General features: G+C 49.4%; 1 protein-coding gene across 1 annotated transcript in view; it reads right to left on the bottom strand.

The window, feature by feature from the left end:
• The window catches only part of LMLN (leishmanolysin like peptidase), a 427,804-nt gene that overhangs the window by 152,322 nt on the left and 249,926 nt on the right, over window positions 1-25,556 (bottom strand). Inside the window, exon 9 of the mRNA XM_086957429.1 lies at window positions 21,208-21,325. Coding sequence (XP_086813555.1) covers window positions 21,208-21,325 — 118 coding nt within the window. The remainder of the gene's footprint in view (window positions 1-21,207; window positions 21,326-25,556) is intronic.

The following is a 25,556-nucleotide window of genomic DNA, read 5'->3' as shown; positions in this document are numbered from 1 at the left end:
TTCCGGAGTGATCGCCACTTTGTCGTCGAAGGAACCGTGGACTTGCCGCCATTGATTGTCCAGTTGTTCCTGCAAGGGACGCATCCTCAGTCTGCAATGGGGAATCAGTGGAATGCACGACGATATTACTCCCAGCAGAGACTTGTAGCGGCGAACTGAAAGAGACTTTTTTGTTTGTAAGTCTTGGGCCATCGTCTGTAACTTGTGCCTCCTTTCCAGAGTAGGAAAAGCTCGTGAAAGCTTTGAGTCCAATATGGCTCCCAGAAACCGGGCTCTTCTGGACGGGATCTGGCAAGATTTCTCGTCGTTTAGAGTGAGACCCAGGTTTCGGAATAAATTGGTACACGCTTGAACCGCCTGTAGCGCTGCCTCTCTGGACGGAGCCTTCAGCAGCCAGTCGTCCAGATAGGGGAAGACTTGAAACTTGTGCCTCCGCAGGAAAGCCGCTACTGGAGCCAGCACTTTCGTGAATATCCTTGGGGCTGAACGGAGTCCAAAGGGTAAAACCCTGAATTGGTAATGGCTCTTGGCTACTGTGAATCGCAGAAACCTTCTGTGTGCTGGGTGAATCGGAACATGAAAATAGGCATCTTCGAGATCGAGTGTGGCCATGTAATCTCCCGGGTTGATTAGTTTCAAGATGTCCTGGAGGGACACCATCCTGAAGGACAGAGAGATGAGATAGGTGTTTAGCCCCCTGAGGTCTAAAATGGGACGCCACTTGTCGAGCGTTTTCTTCACCAGGAAGAACCTGGAATAAAATCCCTGGTTTCTTTGGTTCGATGGAACTGGCTCTATCGCCCCTTTTCGGAGCATTTGTTGAACCTCGAGCCGAAGGAGACGCTGGTGTTTTGAAGGAGTGGCTATCGGGGGCTTGGGTGGCGGAACTTGAGTGAACTCTAAGGTATGCCCTTTCCGAATGATGTTGAGCACCCAACGGTCCGATGTTATTAGGGACCAGTTGTGAAGGTATTTGTTGACCCTGCCTCCAACTGATGATTTCCTGGAGGAGGGTCCAGTAGGAAGAGCCAGGAGGCCGCTATTGGCGCTTGGACGAATCTCGTCCTCGCGCACCCTGCTTTCCTTTACTGTAAGGCCTGGAGTAGTTGGTAGACTGGCCTTGCCGCTGTTGGTAAGATTGGCGGTGCTGTTGGGAACCGGATCCTGTGTTGGAATACCGTTGTTGTTGGAAGGATCCTCTATACGTACCACCCCTGCCTCTGGCTCCCTTGAAGGGGGACTTCCTGTACTGAAGTGTTCCTAAAGACCTAGCGGTCTCTGTGTCTTTTTTAATATCTTGCAGGGTGTCGTCAATAAGTTTGCCGAATAGAGCCTCACCATCAAAGGGAAGATCCAACACTTTGTTCTGGACCTCTGGTCGGAACCAAGTAGCTTTAAGCCACCCTTGGCGACGGAGCACTGCCGCTCCAGCTAGTGAACGAAATGCCGTAGTCGCAATGTCCATTGCACAATCGATTATTTCCATCGACGTCGCTTCTCCCTCTTTCAAAACTTTCTTTGCCTCCGACATAGATTCAGGAGGTAGCTGGTCAAGGTACGGGGAGACATCGCACCAGAGTTGACGGTCGTACCTACCCAGGATGGCTAAGGCATTAGCTGCTCGCACCAGCAAACTCGCCATCGCTGAGAATCTTTTCCCCACATTATCTAACCTCCGTCCTTCCTTGTCCGGAGGAGTTGTCAGCGGTGCTGAAGGGTTGCGCGATTTCCTCTGCGCTGCCTGCGAGATTACAGAGTCTGGTTTCGGATGACCTGTCAAGGCCGCTGGGGCATCATCGGTTGCTCTATATTTCTTTTCCAGACGCGGTAGCACCGGCACCACCGTCGCCGGGTGTGTCATGGTCTTTAGGCCCTCTTTCCATACATGATCCACAATCGGAATAGATCTGGCATTTTTCTGGAAAGGTTCTTTAAAGTCATATAAGAAGCAATCCGTGGTGACTTTAGGCATTGCTAACTTAAATCTTGCCGCCGCCCTCTCCATTAGCTGATGGAAACCTCCAATATCCACTGGCGGGGAGTCCGCCGGGTCCGGATTTGGCGATGCGGGATTGTCAATAATGTACTCATCATATTCCGTGTCGGGAATAGAGACGTGATCCGAATGTTGATCCTCATCCGAGGATTCATCAACATCATGTGATCTTGGTACCCCGAAGGAATCCTGAGGGACGGCTGTTTGAGGCTGTGGAGAGGTTGGAGCCGAGAGTGTAGGTGGCACCAATGACGCCTGAGTCGTGGAAGGCGTAGCAGGTGTTGACGTATTTGGCAAAGGTCTACTGGCCTTAGACTTATAGTCCTGTAGCATCCTATGTAGATCCTGCAGGAAAGATGTTGGCACTGAAACCATTCCCTGGTCAGAGTGCTGTTGTTGATGTTGACCATGATCATGCTCCTCGTGGGTGTATTCGCCCTCTGAGTCGGTGTCCTGGCATTTGACAAATAGTTGCGAAGGACTATTGGCATAACTATATGCGTCTTGGTCATCTTCCTCTGATTGACCCTCTTGCAAGAGCATTGTTGGTAGCAGAGGGGACACTGCCCTTGGAGAAGTCATCTCAGGTGTAATCCGCGTCACAGAAATGGTGATACGCTTTTCTGTAGCCAAGATCGTGGGTTCCGTCGTCGACGGTTGTACATACGCCGTCGAGATAGGCGTCGTGGACGTTGTCGTCGACGAGACTGTGGACACACCAGCCGTCGTCATAGTCATCGTAGTCGTCGTCGACGACACCGTCGTCATTGTCGTCGACGGGACTCTCGTCGTCGACGCTGTCGTCGTCGCCCTCGTTGGTATCATCGTCGACGGGGCTTTCGTCGACGGGGCCTTCGTCGTCGACGGGGCCTTCGTCGTCGACGGGGCCTTCGTCGTCGACGGGTCCTTCGCCGTCGACTGGATCTTGGGTGTCGACGGGGCTCTCATCGTCGACGGCTCCTTCGTCGACGGCTCCTTCGTCGACACTTGTGAAGCCGGTACCTTCGTCGTCGGCGCCTTCTCCGCCGTCGACGGTCTCGTCGTCGACGAACCTCCAGTCGACGGAGCCTTAGATGATTTAGTCGACGGGACTCCCGCTGTCGACGTCTTCGTCGTCGAGGACCTAGAAGTCCTCTCAGAAGACTGGCTTTGAGGCGTTTTGAAGGCTGTGGAAGTCTTCGCGCCAGCAGACTGCGTAGAAGGTCCATCCCTCTCCTTTACACTTCCGTGAGGAGATTTGCTGGGACCTTGGCTCTCAGACTCACTGGGGGTCTTTTTTGAGGCCTTAGAAGATCGACTTACAGAAGAAGAAGGGGAACCCCTACCCCTTTTCACTGACCTTCTAGTAGAAGCCATCGATCCAGCATCTTCACTGTCACTGGAGACAGTATCCTTCCTCGATTTAAGCCTCTGCAGCCATGTCAGGAGCCTACCCTCACGGTCCCGGAGGGTTTTGGCAGAAAAGGAGCGACAGATTGCACATTTAGCTACCTGGTGGTCAGGATAGAGGCAATAGATGCAGTCCTCATGCTTATCCTCCACAAACAGCCTTTTCTTGCCACAGGAGGAACAAGGCTTGAAAAGTGCTTTTTTCTTCTCAATCTCCGACATACTGTCAGGCAGCAACAATCCTGAGAAGAATCCCAAAGATCCTGAAGAAAAAACTGTTGAAAAAACCTGATGAAATCCTGTAGAAGAGTAGAAGTTGAGCAGAGCTCAATGGAGACTCCCTAGCACAACGTGCGGTAGAAAATCTGAGGCTCTGAGGTTCCTTCAGGAAGGTTCTAAGTGGTGAGGCACTTCTGATTGGCTGAGGCCAAAAGTTTGGTCTCTTTTACACAAAGAGGGTGATATGCTACAAAAGGTAATGAGGCCTAGGCCTTTTTCCATTGTCTTTTGTACCTACAGCTATGGTATTTTTGTTACCGAGACTCCCATTCCGACGACGGGGAATGATACAAAGCATGGGAATCTATGAAAGTTCCAATACTGGGGTAACCTGCAAAATCTTAGATTTTGGGGCATAGTTGGTTAAACTGCCCAATTCATTCGCTTCTTTTTGCTCCGACTCAAAATGGTGGTTCCCTAATTTAAAAAAACAACCTCTCAGGTTTGCCTTACAAACCTTGCATTTCTGGTGAAAGGATGCTATGGCGGAAGAGTCAAGAGTACTTTTAGGTTGGAATAGGAAGCTGTAGGCTTGGTACTGCTGCCCTCACTTTGGATCAACGGATAAATACTGTCGGAATAGTTTATTCCCTCCTACGGTCCCCTATGTATAAAACATGTGGTAGAGGTGTCAAAGATACAGAGACACACATTCTATGATGCACGAGAAATTCAACAATAAATGTTAATACATATATATTGCTTTGGAAATGTTGAACTGAAGCTGATATCTTTACAGCTGGTTAAATTTGCTCTGGAGATTAATTGGTTTATCTGATATTTTTAAACTTCAGTATAAGCTGAGTAAAGGAAGGTGGTATGAGAAAATGAAAGCAGTTTTTCAAAATATTAATTTTATGATTCTATGACGTTTTCCGGGAACAACGCATTTATTTAACATGGTAACGGGCATATTGCTTCCTGCATTGGTATCAATCAATCAATCAAACAGTTCATGTATAGTGCAGCTTATCACCCGTGAGGGCCGGTATCCAGGAACAGTACTGTGGGAGTTCAGGCGAAAAGCCAGGTCTTGAGTCGCTTCCTGTAGTCTGTTAATGATGGTGCGGTTTGGAGGGGAAGGAGGGGCAGTTTTGAAATGAGGTGGGAGAAGAAACTTCCTCCAATGGGGCATCGACGAATGCGCGTGTCTGTAGTACGAGGTGGGCGGAGAAGCGGTTTCTTAAGGATGGTGTAATTTCAGACAGGGAACTCCACCAGAAAGGGGGCGCGGATGACAGCTAATGGAGCAAGCAGTTTCGTGCTGAGTTCCCAGTCACACAGCGTCGGATTGGTAACGCGGGCATTCGGGCAATGCCCGAGGGGCCGGTGTCAGAGTGCTGCTGAGGGCCTCTTTTTTTAGCAGTCTGGGGGGCCATTTGGACGCTGTCACTATTGTTCGAATGCAGCCAGCGGCACAGTGGTGGTTGTCTAAGTGGCCTTTCTAGAGGCAGATGGGCGCTCATTACCTCCGTTTAGCAAGAGGTATCACTGCCTTTGTCTCGCTGGCCGGCCATTAATGTGTGCACATACTGAGTGGTGGCAGAGGGCCTGAGTAGAAGTGGCCTAACTTGTTTCACCACTGTGAACTAACGTGTGCATTTTTTTTTACCCCTCTCCTAAAGGTTTTTTTTTAATAAGATTACGCCAAAGCAGTGATTTGAGGAGTGAATGTGCAAATGTGGGCCAATGTTTTTTTTTTTGCGTGCCTGGGCCGATTTTCAATCCCAATACAACCCTGCAGTCACATCTTCCAATCCCCTAGTTATCCAGGACATCTGAAGACCCACAAATGGCACCCGGTTCTGGAGTGGGAAGGAGTGAGCAGCAACCTCATGTAGGGGTCTAGGCGTCTTTGATTGAGACGAAATTTGACAGAGATATTGCAGAAGGAATTGGCCAGGTTCTGAGGACAAGATAGCACCTCCCAAATAGAGACAGGTGGATATGGGCAACGCCTGGGTAGGGGCACTCCTGGAGAGAGGCAGGTCGGGAAACATTGGCAGCAGCGGTGTGGCCAGCCGCAGGTGGAAGATTTGAGGTGCTGAGTGGAAGGGTGGAAATCTGTGAGCCGAACAGAGGTGGCAGAGGGCAAGTCGTGCAGAGGAGTCAGACGCTATAAAATGGTGGCTTGGTGGAGGCACACAAGTGATTGTGGCAATGAAGCGCAGAGGCTGAGGCACTTCAGGGGGAAACCAGCAGTGGAGCAAGGGGAAATCTCTTCTAAAGCATCCCAAGGGTCTTGGATGTACTGGAAAAAGGAGATCATAGGAGGTGCAGGTGTTGGTAGCCTTCAGAGGGGACACCTCAGCCTCCCAGTTGGGCTCATGCAAAAGTGGTGAGAGAGCTGGAAGGATTCTAGAGAGCGTGCTGTTGATAAAGGGGGACAGAGTGCACAGTTAATTTAGCACTGTGTCTGTCATGCTGACATCAGAGCACTACCATCCCAGGCATTTGCAGTAAAAGGTGGGGATGGGTGGACTCAATGGCTGGGACCAGGGAAAAGGCATTTTGCAGTGCAGGGGCTTGGACCACCAGAATGGTAGCAACGTTCCACCAAAAAGGAGGTGTGAGACAGTCCCATCGTTTGGCTTGTGAGGGGACAGCGCCAAAGGGGCAGATAAGGTGAAGTCGAATGTACTGCTAGATAGCAACAGCACTATAGCAAGAGTTTAAAAAGGTCCTAATGCGAGTGTCTGCCTCGTGAGAAGCCCTGCTGGCAAGGGGAGAACAAAAATAACTTGGGACCATAGCGCCCAGGGAGGCCTTGCAACACAGGTCTTTGGAAGGGCAGCCCGGCTCCCTCAGAGATTGGGCTCTGGCTCCAAACAATGGGCAACAAAATAATTTGGACAAAATACATGGGGAAATTTAGAATTTCCAGAAAGCTCTGAAGACCAACATTGGCATGGTGACAGATGAAGTTGTTATCTTGTGTGAAGACCAGCGCAAGTTATCAAACAGGGGTAAAAACATGGAAGAGGCCTGGGATGAAATCATCCCACTAGGAATAACTTTCCCTACCAAATATCAGACCTCATGGACAAAGTCCAGTTCCTTGAATACAGGGCAAATGACAGAGGACCGGTGCAATAGCATTAGAGTGGTCTCTTGGAATGCACTGAAAAGGGCTGACATGTTCCCCTATCAAGATCAATGGTGAGAATAAAAGTCACCCCACTAGGTCTCTCTAAATTCTCTGCCATAGAAAGGGTGCACAGGGTCCCTGCCAACAACACCTTGACTATATAGAGTCAATTTAAAAGGGTATAATTCAACAATGTTAAGAAAGCCATGTGAGAAGTCAGACTTCATTATTCTTTGTTGTTGCCTGCTAAGCTAAAAGTGATGGCTGATGGCAAGTTTCTGTTCTTTTCGGAATCATCTGACGAAGGTAAGTAACTTGTTCATCTGAAAGAAACACGTTAGTTATTGATTCCTTACCTTAGAATCGACACCCCAGCAATACCAACCAGAGGTGGGTCTGCGAACCAAGATCACACCAGAAAATCCTGGAGAACAGAAAGGCCAAAGAAGCAGTCTCTCCGGACTGGACTGTCCAGGCAGTAGTGTTTGGTAAACGTGTGCAGCGATGCCCACGTAGCTGCCTGACATATGTTATTCAGAGAAACTCCTCTTCCCAAGTCACTAGTGGCTGCCGTCACCCTGGTGGAATGGTCACGTAGACCTACTAGGGGCTCCTTTTTAGCTAGAGAATAGCATGTCTTTGTACACAAAACGACCCATCTGGAAATGGTCCACTTGTGTACGGCCCAACCTTTTTTGGCACCCACTTAGCCAACAAAGAGTTGGTCATCCACCCGGAACTGTTTTGTGCGATCCAGAAGGAAAGAAAGCGCATGTTTTGGGTCCAGACGGTGAAGCCGCTCTTCCTCTTTCGAAGGATGCGGAGGCGGCAAGAAGGAGGGCAAAGTAATGGTCTGCCCGGTATGGAAGGCAGTGACCACCTAATGAAGGAAGGATGGACGGTTCCTGAGAACCACCTTGTCCGGATGAACAGATAGGAAAGGAGGTTTGGATGAAAGAACCTGGAGCTCACTCACCCTTTCAGCACAAGTGATGGCTATGAGGAAAGCAGTTTTAAGAGTCAAGAGTTTTAAAGAGCAGTTGTGAAGCGGCTAAAAGGGAGCTTACATTAAATAGGTAAGAACAAGGTTCAAGTCCCACTGAGGTATTACGAAGGGGATTGGAGGAAAGAGATGCGTAAAGCCTTTTTAAATGGTTAACTACCGGGGACTTGAAAAGAGAAGGCTGATCTGGCAGCCAAAGGAAGGCAAAGGTGGGCGAAAGATAGCCTCTGATAGTGCCCAGAACAGAGCCCTGCTGGGCCAAAGAGAGAGGAAACAAAAGAACCTCAGAAAGAGGGGCAGAAAGGGGATTCACAGCCTTTACTGTGCACCATGCCGCAAACTTATTCCACCAGCTGTCGTATACCGTCTTTGTGGAAGAACACCTGGCTGCCAAGATTACGTCACAAACTTCGGGTGGCAGGTCAAAAGACATCAACTGTCATCGCGCAATCTCCAAGCAAGGAGGTGGAGACTGGACAAGTTTGGGTGGAGGACCATCTCCTGGTCTTCCCGAAGAGGCAGTTGGATCGGAGGATCGATGGCCATGTTGAGCAGCTCGGGATACCAGACTCTTAGTGCCCAATGATCTTTTTCAGCACTCTGGGCAGAAGTGGTATAGGCGGAAAGATGTATAGAAGATTGCAACTCCACTTGTGACCAAAAGCGTCGCAGAGCGAGTGCCGCCTTGGAAATTCCAACCCGCAGATTTGCTGACATTGCGCATTCTCTTCGGAGATGAATAGATCTAACCAAGGCTCTCCCCATTGTCGAAAGAGACCTTGTACCACCTCCGAGTGAAACGCCATTCGTGATCCATCATGCACTTGCGCCTGAGTTAGTCCGCCCTGGCGTTCAGGGAACCTGCCAGGTGTTGAACCACCAGGGATATGACCTGATGTTCCAACCCGGTCCAGAGGCAGAGGGCCTTCTGACAAAGGGTCCACAACCCACCACCCTGTTTGTTGCAGTACCACATCGCAGTGGTGTGCGTGAAGACCCGCACTACTCTTCCCAGAACAGAAGAAAGGAATGTTTTCAGTGCAAGGCGAATCGCTCGGAGCTCCAGAAGGTTGATGTGGAGCCCGGACTCCACCGGAGACCAGAGGCCTCTGATCTCTGCCTCTCCCATGTGGCTGTCCCATCCCAGAAGGGACGCATCTGGCACTCCTGTGTGGTCTGGTTGGGGAAGGGAGAGGGATCTGTTGTTGACCCAATCCTGGTTCGTGAGCTACCACTGCAAATGACGTGCAGTGCCCTCTGAGATCTGGACGCAATCGGACAGATTCCCCTGATGCTGGTCCCACTGGAACTTCAGGTCCCACTGCAGAGCCTGCATATGCCACCTGGCATGATCGACCAGCAGTATGCAGGAGGCCATGAGGTCCAGCAGCCTCAGGGTCATTCGGACTGAAAGCCGAGATAGAGGCTGAAAAATCAGAATCATAGCCCGAATATCCCGGACTTGCTTTTCGGGAGGATAGATCTGAAACCGCATTGTGTCCAGAACCACTCAGATGAAGAGGAGCTTCTGAGAGGGAATTAGGTGTGACTTCGGCACATTGATGAAGAACCCCAGCGAATGCAGGAGGTTGACTGTTGTCTGAAGGTGGGAGACGACTGCCTGGGACGCGCCCGACTTTAACAGCCAGTCGACGAGATAGGGGAAGACTGAAACCCCTGATCTGCGCAGATGAGCTGCGACCACCGCCATCACTTTCATAAACAACGAGGGGCGCTGGTAAGGCCAAAGGGGAGTGCGTTGAACTGAAAATGCTCGGGGCCTACCGTGAACCGTAGGTAACGCCGGTGGGTCGGCAGGACGGGGATGTGAAAATAAGCATCTTGCAAGTCCAACGCTACCATCCAGTCTTCCGGGTCGAGGACAGACAAGACCTGAGCAAGCGTCAACATCTTGAACTTCTCCTACCAGAGGAAGCGATTGACGTCCCCGAGATCCAAGATAGGACGCAGGCCCTTGTCTTTCTTGGGGACCAGAAAGTAGTAGGAGTAACAACCACAAACTACTTCTGGGACAGGCACGTGCCTGATGGCTCCCTTGGCCAAGAGAGCTGTAACTTCCTGCTGTAGACGGGCCAGCTGATCCTCCGACATGCGGTGGTATCTCTGGGACATGGCTGGAGGGGTAGTCTCGAAGGGGAGTGAGTAACCCCTTTGGACTATTTGCAAAACCCACCTGTCCAACGTGATGATGCGCCAATCAGGAGGTGATGGCCAATCCTGCCGCCCACTGACGTTTGATGGGCCTGAAAGGTCAGACTTGGAGGGTTTGTTGGCTGTTGCAGAGGGGGGGGGGGTTGGTGGACGGGCCCGCCCGCTGGCCCCGGGAACCATGACAGTTGTTTCCACATCCCCAGCCGCCCGAAGGTTGGGTAACCTGCTGAGGCCTGTGGCTCTTGGCTGGACGTAGCTGGGCACCCGTTCCGTAGCCACAAAAGGGGCGAAAAGCAGACTGCTAAGGGCGGTGGAGAGGCCCAAGTACTTGGCCATGGCCTGTGAGTCATTGAAAAGCTCTAGAGCGTTGTCTGCTTCGTAGCCAAAAAGGTGACGGCCATCAAAGGGCATGTCCATCAAGGTGTTGCGGACATCCCCTGAAAAATCCAGGGGTAGTGATGAAGCGCTACCGACGTTGAAATGGTTCGGCCCAGAGAGTTGGCGGTGCCCAGCCCACAATGTATCGCAAACTTTGCTGCATCCCTCCCAGCTGCAACAGCCTGGGAGAGCACTGTCTGGGCCTCCTACGGACGCTCCCTCCTCCGTAGCCACGGTAGGAGGAGACAACATCCAAGGTCAGGGGATGAGTCAAAACCACTTTCCTCTCTCCAGTCCTGCTCAGATTCCAGCTGATCAATTAAAGGGTCACCTGATGCCTCCCAGTCCTCCGCCTCGTTCACAGGTTGCCAATCTGGCTGAAAAGGGACCCCAAGAGTGAACAGGGGCACAAAAGTCCCATTCAGCACCGGATCCGGCGTCAGGGGATGCCGGTCCGGCTTCGGGTCCACATCGGGGTGATGGCCGGGGCCGATGCCAGCCGGGGACACGACTGGTGTCGGTTGCGGTGCCGGTGGAAGCGGCACCGGTGGAGGTGTAATAAGGTCAACTGGTGCCGTTCCGCATCCAGGCCTGGATCCAAGGGGGGGCCTGCGGCGCTGTGGCCGGAGCCGACAGCTTAGAAGGCCTAGGCTCCCCCAATCGAGTCTGCGGGCCCGAAGGCGCGCCAGGGGGTTCCGGCTGCCCAAAGATAACATGCATCGCCTCGAAAATGTACAAAGTTGGGCGGGAGTAGCTCCGAGTCCCAGGAAGGGAGGGAAGCCCAGAGTCAACTCTTAGGGCTCCGTGCGTGGAGCCGCGGGAGGGGCACTGTCAGCATCCCTCGTCACGTCAGCCAACCGATGGGGAGAAGTTGAAGAGCGGCGATGCTTCTCTGACTTCTTTTTGTGCTTCGACTTACCCGACCCTGATTGCGAAGACTTTGACACAGGTACACTAGGCACTGGACCACCCACATAGACCAGGCGGAAGCAGCTGGCATTAGGCCAGTGTGGCTTGCCTGGGCATTGGGCGACCACTGACTTCCTGCTGCTTGACTTCGATGACCTCGACCTGCCTCTCTCACCTCACTGCTCCTGGTCAACCACACCTGAATCTACAATAACGGAGTCTCGAGTGGTGGGCTACTGCCCCCTTGGATCAAGTAACCTCCTGTACCAATAAAAGGGGTGGGGAAAGCTTTGGCCCCAGAGGCAGTAGAGGTTACGCAGACCGTGCAGTGAGGGATGAATTAATTGTGTTGTGGAGCCTTGAGATTGGTGGGTCACCTATCCTCCTGAGGGACCCCCTGGATCGTTGTGACGAGGGAGGATCGGGCACTGAGAGTGCCCAGGTGCCTTGCGGTGCCTCACTGCTGGTGAAAGAGTGGTGCGCGTGCCCATGACCTGAGAACTAGTGGTCTGGTTCTGGCAACACCACCACCATTAAGGAAATGACTGAGTATAAGGACCCCATGCACCAGCGGCAGGGAAGGCTCGAACACTTCGTAAGGGTAGTTGATACCCACTTCCCCCCCAGGACCGGATGTGCAGCCTATGCCCAACAATGCAGCCCTAATCCTGGCCATTTAGTCTTCCTGGGTGGCTTTGAAGGAGAGGGTGGGTGAGGTGGGCTCAGATCACACGGCTGCACCAGGACCTCCGGAAAGTGGCAGAACGAGTCACCACGGCGGAGTCACAGATCTCGGAACTCGAGGACACCATTGCCTCTCTGTGAAGGGAGATCGCGGAGACCCAGTCCTCCACTCAGGACAGAATATGGAGGCTAGAAGACTCCGAAAACCAGGCCCGCCTAAATAATCTTCGATTTGTGGGATTCCCCAAGGGGGCTGAAGGCCCAGACATGGTGACATTTCTTGATGAATGGCTTCGCACCTTCATTCTGCAGGACAGGTTCTCCTGCTATGTCATCAAAAAGGCTCACTGATCACTGGGTAGACTCCCGCCTCCTGGAAACTAATGGCTGAAAATGTGTTGCCCTCTAGTCAGTTTTTAACATATAGGGCATTAGTATACACTTTACAGAGTAAATGGGGCACTAGAACAATGCTTATTCACAGTGGGTGCTGGCCACAAGCTTTACACTTGGCTTTACAAAACCTTAAAAAAATAAATGATGGAAAAAACCTGAACAAACCTAGGAAGAGAACTAGAAGGAATATATGACGTTACAACATAAACAGTTACAACCATGCTTTTACAACGCGGTTTTTATATCGCAACTACCATTACATCGAATGATTTTACAACGCATGCCATTACAACGCATGCCATCACACCGCATACCATCACACCGCATACCATCACACCGCATACCATCACACCGCACACCATCCCACCGCACACCATCCCACCGCACACCATCACACCGCACACCATCACACCGCATACCATCACACCGCATACCATCACACCGCATACCATCACAGCTCATATTACTTTTACGGCAACAGTAGGGTAAGTGTTGGATAGTGTACGGGTAAAAATTACTATTCCCACTCCAGTGAGTGCAACAGTAGGGTAAGTGTTGGATAGTGTATGGGTAAAAATTACTATTCCCATCTACCCCAAATCCCATATTCGCCCTAAAACCAAAAAATCTCCATTACTTACCTTATAATGCGTTGCAATGGCATGCGTTGTAGTGGCATGCGTTGTAGTGGCATGCGTTGTAGTGGCATGCGATGTAAAGACAGTTGCGATGTAACAGTTGCGTTGTAAAAGCAGTGCGATGTAGTGACTGCGTTCTAATGGATGTTCCCCACTAGAAGATGAGGAGTGCACAAAGGTTCTAATGTACAGACGGAATGTCTCTAGAACATCCAATTTAAGTATACTTCGTCTAATTATCTTCATCAAAAGTACTTAACCTAGAAATTAAATAAGATATCTGGCTTAGAGGGCCTGGTGTACAGCTGATGCAAATCCCCAGTGACAGATTTTTTTTTATTCTGTAGAGCGGTTTCTTAACCTCTAGCTACTGGAAGGGGGTAACCTTACATCTTGAACCTACCTTACGCAGGTAGGGCTTTGCAAAACTAAAGGCTTCTTTAGTGTCACTGTTTCAACACCCAAAGCCAAAAACATTTAAGTAATTGATTTGAAGGTCTAGCGCTGGTGCTGGTTAATAGGGTCATGGCAATTACTTGGAAGGAAGATGAAGGTCCATTATACTACCAGATGAACGTATTAAGTCATGAAGGGGGCCTGAGCGGAAAGTGTGGCGCTAAAGGGGGGAAAAGCCTAAATTTGATTAAAGTGCCCAACACCAGCCCTATTGGATGACATACTGCATGATTTTGTAATTTAGAGGAAGCAGATAGGATTGAACTGGGGTGGTGAACACCCAATATTGTTTGCAGCTTTATGGCTATGGGTGTGTTCAAATGTATGTCTACAAATGGAATTACACTTGTGATGGAAGCCCAACAAATCAACACACTTGACATGTACCTTCCACTATAACCACCTGGAAAGACACAGAATGCTGCTGTTCAGACCTCCCAAGATGTTAAGTTTGAGTTTTGTGGTTTCTGGACATTATAGAACAATGCTACATAAATGTCAACTCAAAAGCATTGAGGGGGGTTAACGGATTAAACAGAGAAAAGATGACAGGTGATCCATGAAAGTATACATATTTGCAATAACAAATCAAAGAAATGTTTAAAAAAAATATATATAGAAAAAGCACTCCAGCTGGAACTTATGAGGGTGGCACAAAAACATAAGCATCTGGTACTTTCAGAGCTAGAATTGACAAAATAAAGTTCCTGCAGCCACTTCCTCTTAAGAAATGTCAGATTAAAAAATATGAAGATTAGCCAATGGGAAAAAGTTTGTAAATATTTAGCTCTTGAGAAACCGGTCCCAATGTCGAAGATCTCGGCAGACTGGTTTCTCCATCACAACGGTAATGGATATCTGTCCACTGAAATATAAATCCCATAGGATAGAATGGGATTTATATTTCAGTAGACGAGATATCCGTCACTGTTGTAACAGAGTCAATTGTGTGCCGGGATCTAAATCAGGCCCTAAGTTTCCTTAATTGTTGACAAAGAAGATTCCACCAGCATCGATGATCTCCCATATAGGGAGGTCCACTGCTACTGCTCCAGACAATATACCATCAACAATAGCAGCCCTGTGTTCAGCGCACCCAGACTCAAGCGCCTTACTCACCAGACCTGCAGTTGCAGTGGCGGGGGCTGGTGTCTCAGGCGGAGTCTTGTGTGTGCTCACAGAGTGGGCTGATTATGGGTGACTTGGGTGGGGGATCTCTTCAGGGATGGATAACTTCTTCTGTTTGAGCACTAGTCTGTGAGTTTGAGCTACCGGGGAGGGGGGGACGTCTTGTTTCACCGGGCAGAAGTTCCAAATATTTTAAGTCACTGGGGGACTGGAGCAGCTGAACCCTCGACTAATAAATGCTGCCAACTGCTCTGTACCACGACTGCCCGCATTAAAGCGGCTACGTGTCTCTATTGGGCCCTGCAGACTGATATTATTACCCCTCCAGTGGACCTACGGGTGTAGTGGGAGAAAGATTTAGAACTCCAGATTACTGACGCGGACTGGGAAAAGATCCTTGAAAGCATCAGTGCAGTATCAAGAAATGCCAGGTTCAAGGTCATAAATTTCTATTTTTTGGACACAGCTTCTCACATCTGGCAAAATCAATAGGTTCTATTGCATGACTGCGACACCCGGTCGCAGATGTGGTGGCATGGAGGTGAAATGTTCATTGTGGGGAGGGCCTGCCCCTCCCTGACTGGGCTTTGGGAAGGAGTGATTGACTGTATAAATGAGATTACCGAACAGATTATTCCTTGTACTCCTATAGCCTGTTTGTGGGGGTTCCCATGCCCAAGTAAGTGTAAGACTCCTACTAGCTTTACGGACCTGGCTCTGATACCCGTTTTGGGAGATCACAATGAATTGGATGGCCACTAGGGGTCCCAGGCTGGCTAAATGGAGGGAAGCCCTTGTTAAGTGGGCAGAATTTGAGAAAGCAGTATTACTTTGAAAGGTGAATAGGGGCATGATTTGATTGATAGAGCCCAAAGCTGGGAGCCTTGGGTGGATAGTCTCAAGGATCCTGGGCTGGACACCGCAGACTGGTCCCAGTTACCTGTGGATAGATTAAATGGGGAGCCTGTCTAGGACCATTCGATCCCAGAACAGCGCAGAGCCTGTGAGACTTTGTCCATATTGATGTAGCTAACACTATGTTCCCAATGGTGGAATTCATACAGGATAATATGGTGTGAGGTGAGGGTTATGGGGGGGATAGAGTGGGGAGTCTGTTCCCAACTATCCTTCTGTCTGTCCCAGATTACTCCTTCTATTGGGCTGATAATCAGACGAAGAAACCTCACACCTCTTTGTGTCTCTGTTGTCGGTGTTCATGATTGGAGACAGTCCCAGTGCTGCATGCTGTGAGACGCATCTCTTTACACAACGGCTGTGTCTGTTGGGTAGCACAATGAGGACACTTGGAGAACCATTGCAAACTTATTCTACACTTGGAGACAGTAGATTCATATCCCCCGGTCTGGAAGTTATGAATACAAGTGGAACACAAACCACTTCACTTTGTTCCAGTTCTAAGTAATTTATGGCCATGGTAGGAAGTGCGCCACAGAGTGCTCAAAGGACTGGTGTGCAGCCAGGATTGGTGTCTGCCTGAAAACCAGTAAGCTGCTTGGTCCTGCATAAGAACAGACTAACCAGAAGAAGAGAGGCTCAGCACGTTGCAGGTGGCTGTCGGTCATCCAGAGAGAGCTACCCATAAAAAAGCAAGATGGGATATATCCATGTGTACAGAGGACCCAGGAATTGTATCCCTGTTCCTGGCAGAAATAGCAACTGGGGTGATCATCGTAGGCGTGGAGGGAGGCTACAACTGTGTGATTTTCGAAGGTCCAGTGAGGGCTGCATCTGCTGTAATTGTCATAGGCCTGGATGGGGCCTCACCTTACCTTCAGTCTAACCAGCACCGCAACTGCCCTGAATACTGACGGCCCAATCCGGGCAGGGACTGCCCTGGTTTTACCCACATCCATTAGAGACTGTTGCAGCTGTGTCTGCACCTGTGGGCTAGAATCAAAGGTCGGAGGCTGGATGAGGCGCAGAGGGATGTAGCTTGCACCTGACTTCCACCTGTAGCCCAGCAAACCTGTTGCTTAGTTTTCCCGACACAGTAGACATGCTGAAGTGCAGCCCAAGCCGATACAGGAAGACAGAGGTACCCAAACGATTCTTCCCAGTACCCCAAGTGTTTAGAATTGAATAAGGAGTGTGCCTTTGGCTGAAAGCAAGGAATGGCTGCAATTGCACTTGAGTCACGCTATGTACCAATATCCCAGAGGAGGGGTGACAAAGCACATAGCGGCCATCCGGGTAAGGATTCATAGAGAGGGAGAACATAGTGCCGCGAAGACAAACTGCACCCAGATACACTATCCTACATTACCTTTCTGTCAAGTCTGTGAGAACTTGCCTTTGATATCCTAAGAGTCAAATGCAGAAAAGATTGTACTTGTACAGTTTTCAGAACCTGAGTAGGAAAGGCCCCAGATCAGCAGTGGGAAATTACCCCAGCCCTACAGTCGGAGCCCAAGTGCTGTGCACACAACGTCAACCAATCTAATAACTACAGGATTAGTAAATGCTGAAGGAAATTACCCAATAGGTACAGAAAAATCCATCTGGATTGTAGTCAGTGCATACCTACAAATGAGGGCAATAGGTTTCCCATCCAATAACCCATCCACCATCACATATCTACCGTCAGGATCTGTTTGCACACTTTGCACCACATATGGCACCCAGGATTCACTCATATCACTGTTCCTCTAGCGTAGAACAAATGCGTTGTATAGAAGAGTTGCCCTCCTTTTTATGCAGCTTGGACCACTTTGATTTGGCTAAATGGGTTTCCTATAGGCAGGCCATATCTACACCCAGTCAACATAAGGAGCCATTTTCTTTGCATAGGTTAGCTGGTTGTCCCTCCCTCATTCCAGTATGTTACGTTATAGTTATGGGCACACATGCATAGTAGTCTCCATTGTGATATGAGGTGTCTAATTTTTGACTCTTGGATGACTACCTTCATTTGCACTATTTCCCCTGCTAGGTGAATGCATACAAGGACCTCCGTGTACAGTTCTACAATTCCTGTACACGTTTGCACCCTAGTGACCGAACATCTTTTAACTCCAACATTACCATTAGTAGTAATCACCCCCGCTCCAGGATGTGGGTCAAAATGATCAACATCCAAATCTGAAATAGACACAATCTCAGGAATCTATCACCACTGGGTCTCTTCCGGGGCCATGGGGGTAGTAAAAAATTAGCCTGATTGTGGCTTTCTGCTGCTCATTTTGTCCGCCCCCCTCAGAGCGGTTGCCTAATATGGTGCCTCCCAATTGTATGTGAAGTTTGGCTGTGGGAACTAATTTTTTGCCCATTAATACTCAAAATGCAATGACGTTCAACTGCACTGGGAGTTAGCCATGCCTCCCGCCTCTAGGAGACTGGCTATGGTTCAGGTGGATCACTCCAGCCCTTCACATGATTTTCATATTACATGATCAGAATCCTTGGAGTCATCTCTGAGCAAATTCTTTGATCAGCCAAGTACATCGGAGGGACTCCCCACGATTCCACCAAATCAAACATACTCCCTGAGGATTCACAGCAAGTTTGTCCCAGCTGCACGAAATCGGTCTACCCTTTCCTTTTTGAAAAAAGGATTCTGACCTAGATGACGTAGTTCAGTTTCTGGGGCTTCTTCAAAAGGTGTTGTCCATTCCATGCCAGTCAAATACTTTTCTTATGGGTTGCAGCCCAGTCGTCTGCCCATTTTCTCACAACCTTTGGGTTCTCTAAGAAAGGTCAGTCTACTCGGTCCGTTATTTACAGTTGTGCTGCAACATGCATTTCAGCCTCAGCTCTCTCAGGACTTGTTTGACTTCTAGAAACTACTCCTTTGCTGCTGGACTGCAGCTATGAAGTTTGGGAACAATACTAATATTTTCTTATGCGCAGTGTACCGGATGTGCTTTCTCGCCATCTGAAGTCAACAGTTTAGGACTCTGCAATTTAGCATATGGACTATCACAGATCATTGGTTGCTACCTGGCTTGGCAGCTATTCTTCTACGTTACAGTCCCATACTTGGCCCCTTTTTTTCTTTCTGACAGGCCAATAAGTTGAATGTTATTTCTCCCTAAGGATATTTGGTCTTGTCCTTTAGTAACTGGATATGCTCCTGCAGGTCTGTGATCGGACCTTGAAGATCTGACTGTTGGCCGAAACAATTTTAGTGTGGACTCTGGAATACTCTTAATAACTTAATCTGGTCTGCCCTCAAATGGCTGAAGTCCAGTGTGACTGTACGCAGTTTGCACTCAAAGGCCTCTCTCGGTTCTCCTATCTAATGATAACATAGAGTCAAATTTGTCCGTTTGAGTGTGGGAGCTTTCACCTTGCATAGGTTGACAGCTAAGGGGCACTTCTCTATGTTACGGGTTTCCTGTTTACTAGCATGAACAGCTGAATGCGGAGAATTTTAGGAATGAACCATGTTGCCTCTTCTCTTGTGCGCTTTGCGTCACTCAATTCCATATTGACACCAGGGGTTCCAACTCCCTGCGGGAGCACACATTAACTTTTCACCCACTTCACAGCTTTCATTCTGTAGATGGTACCTTTTCAGTGCCACACTAATTAAATTAATTAAGTACTCATGATGGCGCCATGTTGCTACGCTCAAATAGTTTGGAAGTTTCCATCTATTCCCAGTGCAATGCCCTGCGTTAGTGACAGGCTGCTCCAACAGCTTATGTGGGAGGAGTAGACATCTCAACCATATCTGTCTAAAGCAAGCTGTGCACTCAAGCCCACCTATGCATTTCAGAAAATCGGATGGCTGTCTTATAGAAGGCAGACGCAGTCTTTCATGGAGAAGACCATCTCTTAATCCTGGACCCCTGCTTCTCGCCCCAAGGTCCCAAGACCGGATTTTGGTTCTATGTTTCAGGTGATGTGCTCAGGCCCATCTGTAAAGCAGTTGCATAAGCCTCTGGTGCACACAAACTGTGGCTGTCCGAGAACACGCGTTAGTTGGGGGGGGAGGGGCATAATAATCCAGCCTCCTGTCCTCTGTTATAGGCAGAAGAATGAGGTCATCAGTCCATTTCCAGACCATCAACAATCTTAACAAGCAGGTTGAGTACCACTAAGAGGCATTTTTCCCCAATAATCCTTGTGTGTCACCAGTAGTTGGGCCGCTTCCAATGTGACACAGATGCACAGTATTTCTGGGGTGAGAACTATATATTGCATTTAATGTGACATGGGTATTGACCATGGAGCTCACTAAATCTGACCAGCTTTATCTCCAGTTGGCAACAAACCCCATTTTCATTGGAAAATCAGTAACAGTCTCTGTTACGTCATTAGTTCAAACTCCTCCTACATATCGTCAGCATGCACCATGCCCCCATTTTTTACAGCAGAGTGTGTGGGTTTAAAAAAATGTGCTCTTTGCATTTCCTTTTTTAAAGTTTTTTTTTGGCAACTTGTTTTTATTTCAGATTTATGAAGCCATCGGTACACATTATAAACGCACGCAGACACATCGTGTACAAATAAATGTCAAATCAAAGTACAATTCGTGGAGTTAAACACCCTGGATCTGCAATACCCCTGGGACAATCCGGGGTTTGGACCACAAATGATATCCCTTTTTAAACTTGGTTCCAATCCCTCTGTAAGTTACTGAAAAAATAGCCTGCTACCTCTCATCAGTCCTCTGTGAATCAAAGTAGGTTTCAACCTCCCAGGCTCCGGCATGGGGATATAGGGGAAGCGACCACGCAGTGAGCTCAAACATGGTCTGAGTTTTGAGACAGCACTGGAGAGAGGCAGATTTCAAGTGCTTCCACTGGTTGTGGGAGCCAGCACCACTTCCAAGTATTTTATCGTTCCTCCTCAAGCAATCCTCACCACTCAGACACTACAATGGCTGCACTTGGTTTGACTGCAGGCATGGTCAAACTTGTTCATCCCTCCAAGGCCCCTGCATTACAAGCCAGGATACTGCAAGACACTGCTAATACTTCCTTGACAGTCCCTAGATGCAGGCAATGGAAAACAAGGGTGCCACAATAGACAGCCCATATATACTTTGCATCAAATAGTGTTCGTCAGAGTGGAGTGGAGTGGACGGAGTACTCATTGAGAGGATTCACTAGACTTTTAAGTCAGGTTCAAAAGCTACAAAATGCACCAAAAAGAGGCATTATATACCTGGGAGGTTTCCTGGACCCATAACTGAGTGCTAGGCACCAGTTCTCTAATTCTGAAAACTGACAGATTACTGTAGAAATACTACTACTGGATCCCAAACATCAACCTGGCATGGGCAACTAGGAGCAGAGCAGATATCCGCCTATGTTCCAGTTCAGAATTAATAAGTCAGCTTAGTGATTGTAACAAAGCATTAAGTCACCAAAAAGGAAAGCAACCTTCAATAACTCTTTAATTCATACCCAATTTGAGAAAGCAATTTCCGGACACTTTGAACCATAAGTCAAATTCATTTCCAATGACTGGGTTTTCTGGAAATCTGTATCACCCACAAGGCTAAAATCAACTGTTCTACAAAAGGTCAAGCTAGACAAGCCATTTAAGTGGAAATTCCAAAAGGGAGCCTCGAAAAACAGGTAATCAGAAAAAGGACACTCATTCTTTTTACAGAGGTTGAGGGTTCTATCATATTTGCTCAGATAGCTGAAAATGCGTCCTTTACCGAGCAAATGAAGAATACAAAAAAAACACAGATACTGTGACTTCAAGAAATACTTACCACAACTCGAGGGGTGACTAGAAGAAACACTTCATGGCGTAGCAGTTTAGTACCTCGCACATCCCACATCCTCACTGCTCTGCGAACAACGTTTTCACTCCACTGGTATAAGCCAAGGCTTTAGGGGAGAGTTAATAAGAAAGCAAGGTTTAAATTGATCAGGTCTTCGTGAATTTACGCAAAATGCACTGGACAAAATGTAATTTTTTTTAAGCGCTGCCACATTAAACAAAACATCAGCTTGGTACACACAATCTCAATTATATAGAGTCGAACAGAAGTGTTTAAGTAATACTGCACTGCCAACAAAACAGCACAAGCCAATGAACCTCTAGCAGCAAAACCTTCAGCATTAGTGTTCAATATGGAATTCAAACAAGCATTTACAATGCAATAGGTCTCGCAGCATTAAAGTTTGAGTTATTGTCATTGTGTATGACAATGCGTTGCATAAAATATTTAGCAAACTTTGAATTGGTGAGCAGTGAGAGTGTGTGCAGGAGTATGCTGTTGCTCACAGCTGTTAATATTCACACAGCTCTGATGATGCACCTCACACACGGGCTCACAGCTGTTATTATTCACACAGCTCTGATGATGCACCTCAGCGTGGGGCTGACACAGTTATTATTCACACAGCTCTGATGATGCACCTCAGCACGGGGATGCCGGCAGTTATTATTCACACAGCCCTGATGATGCACCTCAGCACGGGGCTCACAGCTGTTATTATTCACACAGCTCTGATGATGCACCTCACGCACGGGCTCACAGCTGTTATTATTCACACAACTCTGATGATGCACCTCACGCACGGGGCTGACAAAGTTATTATTCACACGGCTCTGATGATGCACCTCAGGCACAGGCTCACAGCTGTTATTCACACAGCTCTGATGATGCACCTCAGGCACGGGCTCACAGCTGTTATTATTCACACAGCTCTGATGATGCACCTCACGCACGGTGCTGACACAGTTATTATTCACACAGCTCTGATGATGCACCTCAGGCACGGGTTCACAGCTGTTATTATTCACACAGCTCTGATGATGCACCTCACGCACGGGGCTGACGCAGTTATTATTCACACAGCTCTGATGATGCACCTCACGCACAGGGCTGACACAGTTATTATTCACACAGCTCTGATCTTCACACATACAAATCAGATACAGCAATAGTCACACTTATACAAAACAGACATAGCCTGGGAAGCAGCTGCATCCGTTTTCCTGTCAAACATAACACAGGCACCGGGAGTACAAGCTTCACTCACACACAGACACAAGTGCAACCTACATAGCTCCAGCGCACTCTTGCACCCCAAAACGGCTACAGCAAGGGCAAGGGAAATGCAATCTGCCCTCAAGCAAATGCAACAAACAGTGACTACGCTGCAACAGTGCCCGGCTTCCTCTCACACACAGAAGGGGCAGAGCATGTGCAGCAGTGGCGCAAGCTTCACTTGCTAATAATACAGGTGTGCATCATGTCAGTCAGCATTAGTCCAAGATTCACCAGGACAGACAGAATATTTATAACACACGGAACAGCGGTACAAAGTCGCTTCACATGCGGAACACATTTATTGCACCCAGAAGCAGAGAAACCTCCGACGCGCGCGTGACAATGACAGCAGTTGCACCAGATTCTTCCAAAACGCAGACAAGCTTCCCTCACGCACAAGACTAGCGTGGGCAACAGAAGCAATGCAAGCAACATTCATGGGGTAAGCGCAGCATGGATACCTGCACGGCACACGGACAGAGCAGATATTTTAACTCCGTATATATATAAAGTTGCTGCGGTGCGTAGAGTTGTGCTAATTGTTAAGTTGTGTCATCTGCAGACTCAACATGGTTTCAAGGGAAACCCCAGTTCAAGCCCACTTAGCCCTGCCAGGCTCGATTTCTCTGTGGTTTGCCTGTTTTTCTGCTAAAGCCAGCAGTCACTTCCAAAACCAACTTCGTCGCCGCTTTCCTGCAACAGCAGTCTCCCGCCCGACGGATTTGGGGCGGGGGAGAGCCGCTGTCTAACTCACTCCCAGGCTCACCTCTCCTCAGGTGTTCTTCCGAATAAGGTCCAAGTTTGCGCCTGTGCCACCAGCTCTCCAAAAACAAGACGTGCGCGCGCACTGACAAAAACGAAACCTATCGTGGGGCGGGACTTCCGTCTTGTGAAGCCCGCGCCCACGGAGTGCCTGGCCAGAGGAGCAGTGGTGACCCGGGGCTCCCATGCCCGAGGGAGAGCCCCGTGGAGGCTGCAGATGTCCGGTGTGGCAGTAAGTGAGCCTTAGTTGTAGGGGAGGCAGCTGGGGGGGTCTTGGTGCGCTTGTGTGAGTGTGTGTGTACGTGTGCGACGGCGGGGGGGGTGTCTCTGTATGTGTGCGTGCATGTGCGCTCGTGTGTGTGCGCATGCGTGCAGGGGGAGGTGTGACTGTGTGTGTGTTGGAGCTTCCCAGGAGACAGGAGATGGCCACAGCGTGCGCGGCCCGCTCCGATCTGATTTGTGGATGCGCGTGGTCAGCTCTTGTCTCCTGGAAAGCTGCGTCGCTCACAATAGGTCTCTGGCAAGACAGCGCTTCGCGCTGTAAACGCCTCGAGACCTAAAAACAGGAATGTCAAACAGTGTTAAGCAGTGGGTGAAAGAGACTTCAAAAAAGGGTTGGTTCGAATTACAAACATGCAAACAATTCCTTGTAGGATGTACTTCAAGTTGACAACTGCACTTCTTTTTTTTTTTTTTAATTTGTTTTTATTGCAGAATTAGAAACCACAGAATACAAATGCTCAACCAGTCCACTCGTAATGTCCCCCCGTTCAAGCATGAAAACGTATTACATACACAGCCATTCAGCCCGCATCCCGGAGGCCGGGCGGCGTAGTACCTTAAATAGCAGGAAGGCATCACGCTGAGTGTCCCACTGGGACAATGGTCGAAAGGTCATTTTACGTATCCGCATTTTACCCCCCCACCCACAACAACGAACACCGTCAGCCATCCTACTTACGCAGGTCAATGCTACCAGCCGCTTCCCGACCCGCCCCGTGCACTGTAGGGCCCCCATAACTAACCCGTGGTCCTACACCACCTCCCGCTCATCACCCACGTTCCACAGGCCCTCGCAGCTCAGTGTCCCCATCGCGATCAACCAATCTCCTGGCTTCCGACCCACCCCGAACTCCCACTAAACAACCCCCCAGTGACCCCTCCCGGCAACTGCTAATGGTGTGTGTCCCGTCCGTAAATGTAGTATGGATCTCGCTACAGTGTCAATGACGACTCCGAGTTAGTACGCCTCGCGGTGTCCACAGGTCCCTTGCATTCAGTCCTCATCCTCCACTAAAGAGTCACGCAAGGCTTGCACCACCAATTCCCATGCACGCGCTGCATCCAAGGCTTTCTCATTACCAAGCTTGACAGCCTGTTTCATTCGGAGCACACTCTCACAATCAGACCACCTCAACAATTCATTCTTCCACCTCCTCACCGACGGCCCGCTCCTGGACTTCCAATGCCATGAGATCTCCCTTTGTGCCAGTATCAGACCCAAATCAATAAATTTGCTCGTCACCTTAGTGTGTTTGGTATGCGGGAACCAGAGTAGCAGACACGCCGCCATGTCGAAGTCCACCTCCCTGTCGGTTACCTCGTTTAGAAGGTCCCCCACCTCTGCCCAGTAGGCCTCCAAATGCGGGCAACCCCAGAACAGATGATCCATGTCCGCTTCCGGAGACGAGCACCTCGGGCACCGTGCGTCCTGCACCTGAAAGTACCGCCGTATTTTTTCCGGAGTCAGATAGGCCCTATGTAGCACAAAGAAATGCACTTGTTGGAAACGCGCATTCCTCGTACCTTTCCATGTGCGCCGTAGAATGTGGCTCCACACCGTGTCCGGAATGGGTCTGCCCACACTCTCCTCCCATTTAGCTTTGAGCCCCTGGAGCGGTTCCAGTCCCTCGTTCAGCATCCTGTTATGGAGGCAGGTCACAGCCTTAAAGGTGCCCGCTGCCATCACCACATACTGGCAAGCCATAGTGGTATCCGGTTCTATGAGCACCCCCTTCCAGTGCTTCTGTACAGCCGCTACCACCGCCGCATGCAACAGAAACCCCCCGTCAGACAGCCCGAACTGCTCCTGAAGCACACCGAAGGGCACCAAGGTACCGTCGACATACAGGTCTCCCACCACCTGAAGTCCAGCCTCCTCCCATTCCAACAATGGGGACCAATCGCCCCCATGTGGCAGGGCCGTTAGCATGCCTATCGGAATTTCCGGCGCATAAGGTCCAGTCGCCCTCGCTCTCCTAAGACTCCTTTGCCAGCATAGCCTGAGCGTCCGTTCC

Source organism: Lissotriton vulgaris, chromosome 2_1, assembly GCF_964263255.1.
Source record: "Lissotriton vulgaris chromosome 2_1, aLisVul1.2, whole genome shotgun sequence".
Classification (NCBI taxonomy): domain Eukaryota; kingdom Metazoa; phylum Chordata; class Amphibia; order Caudata; family Salamandridae; genus Lissotriton; species Lissotriton vulgaris.
This window is presented reverse-complemented; position numbering and strand designations above follow the sequence as displayed.